We start from the raw sequence: 9,961 nt of genomic DNA, 5'->3' as shown, positions 1-9,961 counted from the left end.
TCCATGACGCCTGGTCGACGCCCAGTTCCCTAAGACCTTTCTCGGATGGGACAACGCCGCGGCATACTTGGTCAAGGATGTCTCAAAAGGATTGATGTCGGGGAGGTGAGAGAGGGGAGAGGGGAATGAAGAGTTGTTGGATTTATTTATATGGAGTCGTATGTGATAAGCTGGGGGAATGGGAGGTGTCTTGGTGAATGTTCTCTATGTGAAGAGGCAAAATCCGGCTATCACTAGAGGCAGGCATTTATCTCCAGACTCTACCAAGTAGTGATAGTCTGTTTCGCCTGCCTCTAGTGATGGCCCCATTGCATCTCTTCACTACCAGCGACAGCCATCTTTGCGTTTGCATACCTTTATCAAAAGCATAGTTTGGCAAAGAGGACTCAGAGTTGTAAACCTCATGGGAACCGCTGACATCACCTAAAGAACGTTCAGATCTCTTCCCGTCTAACATTATCCACCAAGTAATGAGCGTGATATCAATATTTCTAAAGAACAATCTAGACGAAACATACAGGCCATCAAGAAAATGCTTGTATACAACAGACAATCATTGGGGAAAATGCTCGAGGATCCCAAGTCCAACTCTGTACAATTGCGCTCATGCTAGCCGAAACATGACAGCTTGTTTACAGCCAGCCCTTCGGTCCACCCCAAGTGCCCTTGACCATGGAGTTGTAGTAAACCCAGGGGAAGAACTCCTTCTTCAGGTAGTAAAATTCCCGGCGCGGCGTAGCCTGATCAATACCGAACCAGCTGTTGAAGGTCTCCTTGGGCTCACCACCATACTTGAACTCGGCCAACAAGACCTTTCCATACTCTGTCAGCAGCGGGCAGGAAGTGTAGCCGTCATAGACCGCCTCGGCGGCCTTGCCCTCCATCGACCGGAGAAGGTTATGGACCAACACCGGGGCTTCGGCCGTGACGGCAGCAGCAGTCTTGGACGTCGGAAGGCTGGACGCATCACCGGCCGACCACACATTGGGGTACTTCTTGTGTTGCGTGGTACCATCATCGACATCAACAAAGCCAGCCTCGTTGGCGATGGGGCTGTTCTTGACAAAGGCGTGGGGCCCCATCTTAGGGACCACATGCAGCAGGTCAAACTCTTTGGTTACCTGTCCCTTGCCCTCAGGAAGAGCAAAGGTGGCCTTGTTACCCTCGACAGCGACGAGGTCATGCTGGAACAGACCCTCCACGCCACGCTCTTTGCGCAGCTCCTCGAGCTTGGCGCTGTACTTGGGGACACCAAACATGGTGGGGAGGCCAGTAGCGTAGCTAATTTGGATGGCCGAGCTGGAGGGGTTGCTTGGGTTGTAAAGGCCAGCCCGCTTCCAGTAGTCGAGGGCGAGCCACAGTACCTTCTGGGGAGCACCGGCACATTTGATCACGCCGGCAGGCTGGGTGAAGATGGCTTTTCCTTTCTGGAGCTTCTCGATCGTGGCGAACACTTTATCGCAGGTCTCATAGCCATAGATCGTCGAGACTAGCGAATCAGGCGCAGCCAGGGCCTCGGACAGTCCTTTGATGGCGCCGTAGTTGATACTGATGCCGGGGGCGACAACCAACTGCTCATAGCCAACCTGGCCGCCATTTCCCAGGGTGAGCTGGTTGTTCTCGGGAGAGAAAGTGGCAACACTCTCATTGTAGAACTTGAGCTTGGGATCGATCAACCCGTGCAGGGGTTGTCGCAGTTCTTGTTTTGTTTTGAGACCGCCGCCCACCAAGGTCCACCCCGGCTGATAATGATGCCAGATGGCGGGATCAACAATGGCAATGTCGTCCTGGGCGAACTTGCCGGTGCGAAGCAGCTGGTGGCTAATGGTCAGGCCGGCAGTACCACCTCCGACCACCAGGACCTTGTGATTCCGCGCTGCAGTGCTTACTGGAGAGGCCGTTGCGAAATGGCGGATGACATGACCAGACGAGGTGGCACTGCCAGAACGGCCAGCAGCACAGGCTGCGGTCAGAACCCGACTGCGAAACATGTTGCCCGATATCTCAGCCGTCAATTGGGGAGGTGGATGTTCCAACGATCGTCTGATGGATGGCCTTGTAAGATCTGCCACGAGGCCGAAAACGGCGGGCGAAAAATATCCGAAGTGGTCACGTGGTGCTTAGTCAGAAAGCCATGGAGTGAGAATATGTACATCAAACGCTGTCAACAGTTATCTGGCGAATAGTAACAAGTTCTGGTCCTCGAGGAATTCGGATTGACTGACCATTGGTCAGTAGAGTGGTTGTTGCAGCGTTGTTAAGTTGTGTGCATCTCACACCTGGACCGAGATATATCTTCCGATGCCGGGGCTGACTTCCATAGTGACAAAATCAAGAAGTTATTTCAACATGAAAGCATCTTCTGTGCATGATCAGGTCTTCTGATACAGTGTTATCTAGGTCACTGATACTCTCATAGGTATAGCTCAAAATACTAGAAGACCCCAATGATACGTCACAGCAATCCTTCAAAGACATCTGTTAGTGCTAATGGTCATTGTGGACAGGATGCACCCCAGTCATAGGGTATGATCTATGGAATTATGAAAAGCTAGGCTATGAATTACATACTTGAAAAGTAAAAATGTACATCTGGGAAACAGCAAGAAAAAAATATCAAGAAAGACCAAACACCAATGCAACGCTCCAGTCTAATCGCACTCTTCTGTACTCAGCACTTGATGAAACAGACTGTGGAATGGATAGAGTGGATGTTCCGCGGAAGTAAGCTCCACAGAGCGATGCGAGAGCCTGATAGCCTCGTGGAGGTCTTCTTGTACTCCGGTCTCTTCGTATCGTTCATAGAGTCGTCGCGCGTGACTGCAAAGGTAGATCGGTAGACTGGGATCATCAGCGGACGTGATGTCCAATGCTATCCGGATCGCCTCGAGGGCTCTATCGATATCGCGCGGCAATCTGGTCATCCTGTACCGGGCCCCTAACCAAGAGGCGAGGGTGCTTCGGTGCATCGCCACGATTTTGGCGTCGTCAGCACTGATTGACTCGGCAGTGGCCACGGCTTCTTCAGCGGCCTTGATAGCCAAATCGAGATCCGCAGCGTCACCGCCGTCCAAATACCTCTGTCCCAACAAGTTTGCAAGATAGTCCAAATAGCGTGGTTTGGCCGATGGTGACGGGGAGACCAGTTCCACAACGCTGAGGATGTCCTCGATAGCCTGACTGATAGCCGTGGCGTCCTTGGTGCGTTGGTATTGTCTTTCAAGGACAGCAGCACGCTGATGCAAGACAGCCGCGCGGCGAGGATGGCCGGTTGGAGTAACAGTGACAGCTTTGTCGGCCTCACGCATTTCATTTCCCGTGATGGGGACGTCACGGTCCACCACATCCCAAAATTGCATGTTCAACCCCTGATCAAATGTAGCCAATCTTTGGGTCAATTGCGGATGGCCACGTCGCGTTCTCTTCAGGACCTGCTCTGCTAGGTCAGCGCCGTACTCCAGATCGACTCCATCGCCCAAGTGACAGTATCGGGCCATGAGACTTTGACTCAGCGCGGTGAGGATGCTGTCGCGAGCAGGGTATTCCTGTGGCAGCATTTCGACAAAGGTCCGAACGTCGAACGACGACGCCATCCCGGAGCAGCAAAACAAGGAGAGGGCCAGTTCCGCCTGGAACTCGGGAAACAGCTCATTGACCTGATCGATGAGAAGACGTGGGTGATGCCCGTTTTCATCCTTTGCCGTGGGCACTACGTCTGGCTGGCCTTCTGTCTGTCCAGGTGTCTGGTCCGGCGTATGATACACCTCTTCTTCTGCATGACCTTCGGTCTGCTTCTCTGTCTGCTCATCAGCCAGTTCCGGGTTGTGATCTTCTGTTTCATCCCCTGCATGCTGTCTAGTTTCCTTCGTAGCGTGGCCGGCATCCTCGTCACCATCATTTTCGGTATTTTCCTCCGTCTGCTCTCCAACTGTTTCTTCAAACTGCTTATCAGAATCCTGTTCGGACAGCTGTGCGGGCGGCTCTGTGCACTGCTGCCTCAGTTGTTCTTCGGTCTGCTCTCTTGCACCTCCTTCCATGATCTCTTCAGACTGGTTTTCAGGCTGTTGCCCAGACGACTGTTTGGACAGCTCTGCGGACAGCTGGCTAGCCTGGTCCTCCATCTTGTCGGAACCTGCCTCCGTCTGACTCGAATCATCGTGTATCTTTGGGATAGCCTCGCCGTCGCTCTCCTCCCGCTCTGCCGTGTCGCGGTATTGCTGTTGAGCATTCCTGACATGAACCACCCACTTGGCAAACGCATGTTCCGCAAACGCAAACGATTCTCGGCACCACTGATGATATTGTCTCTTTGCGTAAAATGGCGCCTGAACATACTCCTCGGTCGCCATAAACTTATTGTTTGTAACGAACGGAAGGTATTGGTAAGCGAAACAACTGTGTGCCATGGTCTTGTGGCAGGATTCAATACAGAGCTGCTCCAACCACCCAGGCTTCTCGGTCTGGTCTCCGACAGGTAAGAGATAGTCCCGGACTGTCTGATGGGCGAAATAGATACGATCATTGTAGACGTTAAAGAATGGACCACATGTGTCGCGAAGCCAGGCTTTAAAGTCTTCTGCTGGTAAGCCCAGTTCGTCCTCTCGATCGCAGCTCGTGCAGTCGTCGATATGAAGGGCCAGGGCAATCGCCATCTCCCGGACGGTGAGGGGTTTCGTCGTGGCCAGCACTAGTTCTAGCATGATCCGCACATCATCACGGTTGCTCTCGTGGATCTGGTCCAGCAAGGCCCGGTAGATCTCGAATACGGTTGTAGGCAGCTGATCAAAGGTGCGTGACCAGTAATTTGTTCCCGGTCGAACTGGTAGGGAATAGAGATAGGTGAATAAGAGATCGGTAAATAAGTAGCTCGCGTTGTCGTGGGCTTCTAGGTGCGAGAGCAATTTGGACTTGGTGCCATCATCGCGGATACATCTCTCACGGGCAAAACATTCCACCCGGTCCTGTGCCACTCGAGCGATATCGCCCATGATAGACTCACGACACTCGGCGTCCTCGTCAAGGTTCAGAACGGTCCCGTTTGTGAGTAACTCGAGGAGGTCAGGGACAGGCCGAGTCGTGAGAAGAAACTTAACCCTAGAATCAGGGAACCGTGACTGATAGTCGTTGAGAAGTTTCAGCGCAGTCGCCAGATGCGCGTTCTTGCACTCATCCAAAGCATCCAGGATAACGGTCACCCGCCCATGGGGAGTTCCCCGGCTGGCGATTTCGACCAGTTCCCAAAAGAGATCAGAATCAGGTCGCACGCTGTGCCGAGTGGCCTGTTCCGCCTTTTCTTCCACATCGTCTAAATGGGAACACTGCCGCAAGATGCTGTTAAGGACTTCATACATGGCGGTGTTGAGGTTGTTCTGCTCCCCACCGTCCTTGAAGAAAAAGGAGCATAGAGACATGGGTCGCACCCGGGGCAGCTCAGTCAAGAGGTATTTGGCGAGGACCGACTTGCCCGTCCCTGGTTGACCGGTGAGGACCAGCAGGCCACTATCAGTGTTGCTCCATTTGGTGAACGTCGGGTGGCTTAAAACGCCATGGCCAGTGTTGTTGTGCGGGTTGGCGATTTGATTCACGTAATCCTGATACGTATCGGCGTGAGACAGGCCAGCGTCTGGCATGATCTTGTCCATAAGGTTGGCTCTCCGCTGAGCGATCGAAAAGACGCTGATAATGTTCTTGATATGTTCCCCCTGTCGGACACCTTCGTTGAGCGCACGCTTCAGCGACTTGCCGCTATGGGTCTGTATACACTCCTGGAGCTCTGTTTCCGCGGCCTGGATGTCGACAACCATGGCATCCCAGCTGGCCCATTTGGCCGAGTTCGGGGCAAAGCGATAGGAAGAATGATCATAGAAACGAGCGCTTGCAAGGAGATAGCGAATGACGAGTTTGTAGAGGTGGACCACCTTCGCGTTTACGGCCGCCTGAAGCTCTGGCGTCTTCCACGAGCTCACCGTTGGGACCTTGGTTAGTTCAGTGTACCATGGCATCCTAGATATCACATAGTTAATTCCCGGTTGGTGCGAATCGACCCGACGAGCGTTGTTGATGATAGTCTAGACCAGGTTAGTATGATATCCGCTGGAGTAGTAGTCGCGGTATCGCATACCGGTGCAATGATCAAGCAAGCGGCCAGCCACGCGGTCGACGAGGCCGGACAGATCTCGACCATGCTTTCAATTGTCGATTTCATCTTATCGATAGACAATGCGACAAAGGACAGCATTTTGCGCCCGTATGAGGATCGTTCGAAGGCATCGCAGCCGCGGGTAACGAGGGACTCGATCAATGCGCGCCGAGACACCTCCTCCAAATGCGTTATCCAATGCGAAGGATTTCGGTCCAATCCGTGAGCGTGTTCCGGGCTGATGGGACGAAGGGCTGCGACCAAAACGTGTTCATAATCTGCGATCATATCGGCAGTGGCGGGATCAGTCTTGAGTTGAACGTAGGCTTCGTCCCAAACATCGCGAACTATTTCGGAAGGACTTTCTACGTCCTCGTCCGGGGTCGCCTCTCGGGAGATCAGCTTCGGGGATACGAGAGTCGTGCGCGAGGAGTCAGGCCTCGACCTTAGGGACAGTCGGACCTGGCGAAGTCCCATGGTGTCGGCAACAGCAAAGCGTCAGAAATGCAGAGTGACATGAGGAGAAGATCATCCAGCGTGGAGATGGGGGAAAATGCACAATGATATAAACAAACCGCCATCAGAAAAACCCTTCCCCTGAAATGGAATCCAACCCCCAATCTGGTGCCGACGAGGCCAAGCTGAGCACCCACCCAAACCCACGGTGTCCCACGGCAGTCCTTCGCTCCGACGTAGAGTGGAGCGGCCCTGACTCCTGCATCATTAATTTGCCGGGAAACGTGGGCCAGTGGGCACGGAACGAGGGCAGTTCCGTGTTCAGGAACCGCCAGGCACCAGTAAGCTGGGGGCGCACGAACGCCCTGATTGTCCGCTGCCTCTTTGAGGCTTCGGGTGGCCTTTAGGGTTGGCGGCAATGCGAGATCGATCTGGCAAAGATCTCCGATCGGCTCCACCAAAGCGGGAGAAAAATTTGCAATTCTGATGGGAGGCATGATTCGTCTAGGAGATCGGAGAACAGCTGTGCCTATGATCAGGTGGGTTTAGCTCATGTCGGAGATGATGTATGGAGGCTATGCGCCAGGTGAGTAATGTCTAGGCTGTGACGACTCCCAGGGTGTCTATCATGGCCGGTACACCATCAGGCACAGAATTCCAGATCTGCACAATAGGATCATGTCCAGTGTCACTCCGTTCCAGCACAGAGGACATACTCCATCCTCTATATCCAGTCAGACTGTCTCCTCCCGAGTAATGATCAGCGTGCATGGGGTGGATCACCCGATTAACTGCCCGACAAAATCCATAATGGTAGAATCACCCTTTTGATATGCTAGGGTGAGACCCCAGGGGAAATATCGAAAGCCACGGGTTCATGATGACACCGACATCCCATGTGCAAGAGAAGAACGAGATCAAACCCCAGAAAGCTCTATATCATCAAACAAGAGACTCCACTGAGATAGGTCCGGGTCCAAGCCAGCATTGAAAACATCCGACCATAGCTGACCCCAAATCTCCGAGTCGCCAGAGTGGGCTGGGGAATCGACACCAATGCCCATGGAATCACTCGTCATATGGAAATCGTTTCTCGGCACCACAACATGCCTCATGGGCGTTTCGGGAGGCAGAATCTGTCGCTCCAAAACGGAAGCTGGCTGTCGCGCGCTTGATTGATAATCCGGATCGCTGAGACCGGGACCAATATCGGACTCCCGCTGCGACATCGGTATGGACTGTTGGTTCTGCAGGATAGCCAGCAAGGTCTGAGTGTTTTTCTGGATTGCCTCCTTGAGTGGTGCCGACTCGTGTTTGGACTTCTCCAACATCTGGCAAGCTGCCAACACCTCGCTCTTGCGGCTGTCTGCACCTGGCGCTTGTGGATTTAAAGACACATCCATAGCGAGTGTAATCGCAGCAATAAAAACATGTTGCATGAGCAGCCAAAAACGCTTAGGCTGCAATCCCACTAGGGCGCCAATGTTGTCCATGGAGCGCCGCAAGTTCAACACAATCTCAGCAGACCGAATGCACATTTCACGAGAGTAGGCATATTTCGGATTCCGGATCCCTTCGAGATGGAACGGTCGATGTAACCGACAAATGCGACCGTGGATGCTCAAATGCAGCATCGTACGCTGCCACGCGATATACGGTCGCTCTCGACAAATGCCCTCGCTTTGCTGGATTCTAGCTGGATCTAGTTGGAAGAAGGATGGAAGATCCTGGATGAGAAGCTGGAATTTCATGTCAAGGGATAGGATTACTTCGTAATCCAGGGTTTGAGTGGCCTGATCTGACGACTCCAGGAAGACGACTGGTATCGTGTCAATAACTTCACGACAGATTTCAGCAAAACGAACTCGATAGATAAAGCACGATGCTGACGTAGGCATCGTTAGGGGCAGACCCCCGTCAGTTTTGTCTGTCGCAATCAACTCATCGTCAATGTTTTTCGGGTAGTCAACCCTCATTTGTTTTGGCTGCATGAGGTAAACGCCCTCTTGGGGCCCTCCCATGAGCGCCAACAGCCTATATGGTCAGAGCCATATCACACCGTCCAATGAAGGAAAAAAGGTTCTCACCAGTCTGAGGCGACCATATGCCACCAGATGCGGCGAGAGATTTCAAGTTCCACAACATCATACCCCTTGAGCCTCCGCTCCTCGCGTCGTTTGGCCGTATCCAACCGATGCATCTGCATTGACTGGGCTAGTAGAAGTTGGCGAACTCGCAGCATGTGCACCTTGTCAGAGTAGCCGTCTGTGTGGGAAAGAACGTGGGTTAATGTGCTGATGGCAAGCAAGGTCATGATATATGGGGTGGTCGGGTACGCGTTGTCGTCCAATATCGACAGAGCGAGATCACTATAACCGACAAAAAGGGTTCTCATTTCCTCTTGGCTTGCACACAGACTGCTCAGTGATTCTGGGCTGCCTGACAATGCGGCGCCGGCGAAGATGCTGAAAAGTAGGGCAAGCTCAGGAAGGCTTGGACTTTCTCCACTCTCTCTGTTTTGATAGATCTGTTCCATCACGGCTTTCGCGTATGGGACTGGGATGACACCATGGGTTGGTTGCATGCAGCGGACAAACAGAGAGAACAAATCTTGGGCTTGACTCCGTGCCGGGAGACATGTCATTATCCAATTCAAACCCGCAGGAGGGCGTCGGTCTCCCGTATGCTCCTGCGTGTATGGAATCCACGGTCGTTGCATCCGTGGAGGGGGAGGACGAACATCTGTCCATTCCTGATCCTGCTACTCATAATTAATAACGTTCGGACGGGCATGATATGTTGCTAGCGTGCCGATTAGATAGAAGGCACGTACGATATCATTTGTAGCAGATAATCTCGGATCACATCGTAGAACAACGTCCTCAAGCCTGCGAATCCGGTCAAGGACATCACTAGATCAACCTGTTAACATGTGAGGCCCAATTGATTGCCGAGCCGCACGGACTTAGTAACAGACATACAATGAGGGCGCAGTGGGATCCCGCGGGCGAGACTGGGTAACAGGACTTGGCTCGGATTCTGGCCGGATGGTCTGGATTCCTGCGGTCTGCCCTGCGTTCAGGCCGCGGCCTCGGCCATTAGTTCCCAACTGAGGATGGCGCCCAGCGGGATAGACACAAGGGAGGCACCGTTGCGTGCAGTTGGAGCAAGGCTGGACACGATCACATCGGATTTTACGCGACCGGCACGAGGCACACGACAGGGGAGGGCGGCTCCAGCGTTGAACTAGAACCTCGGGACCGTCTCCGTCCTTGCGCTTCATGATGTTTCGCCAGTCAAAGAGTGGCTCCGGAGGAATGACTCTCTTTGAGGATGTTTTCGTACAACATCACCGGAGCTCAGTAA

At 53.1% G+C, this 9,961-nt stretch overlaps 3 protein-coding genes across 3 annotated transcripts; all 3 read right to left on the bottom strand.

Moving 5' to 3' along the window:
• Positions 1 to 204: 204 nt before the first annotated feature.
• ATEG_03554 (NAD(P)/FAD-dependent oxidoreductase) lies at positions 205 to 1,991 on the bottom strand (the record flags this gene model as incomplete). The annotated part of the gene is made up of 4 exons (XM_001212732.1): positions 205 to 233; positions 355 to 423; positions 519 to 590; positions 656 to 1,991. 4 exons carry the CDS (start codon positions 1,989 to 1,991, stop codon positions 205 to 207), a joined length of 1,506 nt encoding a protein of 501 aa, XP_001212732.1.
• A 660-nt stretch (positions 1,992 to 2,651) lies between these two features.
• Positions 2,652 to 6,616, bottom strand: ATEG_03553 (uncharacterized protein; the record flags this gene model as incomplete). The annotated part of the gene is made up of 2 exons (XM_001212731.1): positions 2,652 to 6,068; positions 6,122 to 6,616. 2 exons carry the CDS (start codon positions 6,614 to 6,616, stop codon positions 2,652 to 2,654), a joined length of 3,912 nt encoding a protein of 1,303 aa, XP_001212731.1.
• Positions 6,617 to 7,512: 896 nt separating this feature from the next.
• On the bottom strand, positions 7,513 to 9,878 carry ATEG_03552 (Zn(II)2Cys6 transcription factor; the record flags this gene model as incomplete). Its single annotated transcript, XM_001212730.1, has 4 exons — positions 7,513 to 8,629; positions 8,683 to 9,347; positions 9,429 to 9,507; positions 9,577 to 9,878. 4 exons carry the CDS (start codon positions 9,876 to 9,878, stop codon positions 7,513 to 7,515), a joined length of 2,163 nt encoding a protein of 720 aa, XP_001212730.1.
• Positions 9,879 to 9,961: the final 83 nt, after the last annotated feature.

The sequence above is a fragment of the Aspergillus terreus genome, genomic scaffold (assembly GCF_000149615.1).
Source record: "Aspergillus terreus NIH2624 scaffold_4 genomic scaffold, whole genome shotgun sequence".
Lineage (NCBI taxonomy): Eukaryota > Fungi > Ascomycota > Eurotiomycetes > Eurotiales > Aspergillaceae > Aspergillus > Aspergillus terreus.
Note: the sequence above shows the minus strand (reverse complement) of the source record. Positions and strands in the feature narration are given on the sequence as shown.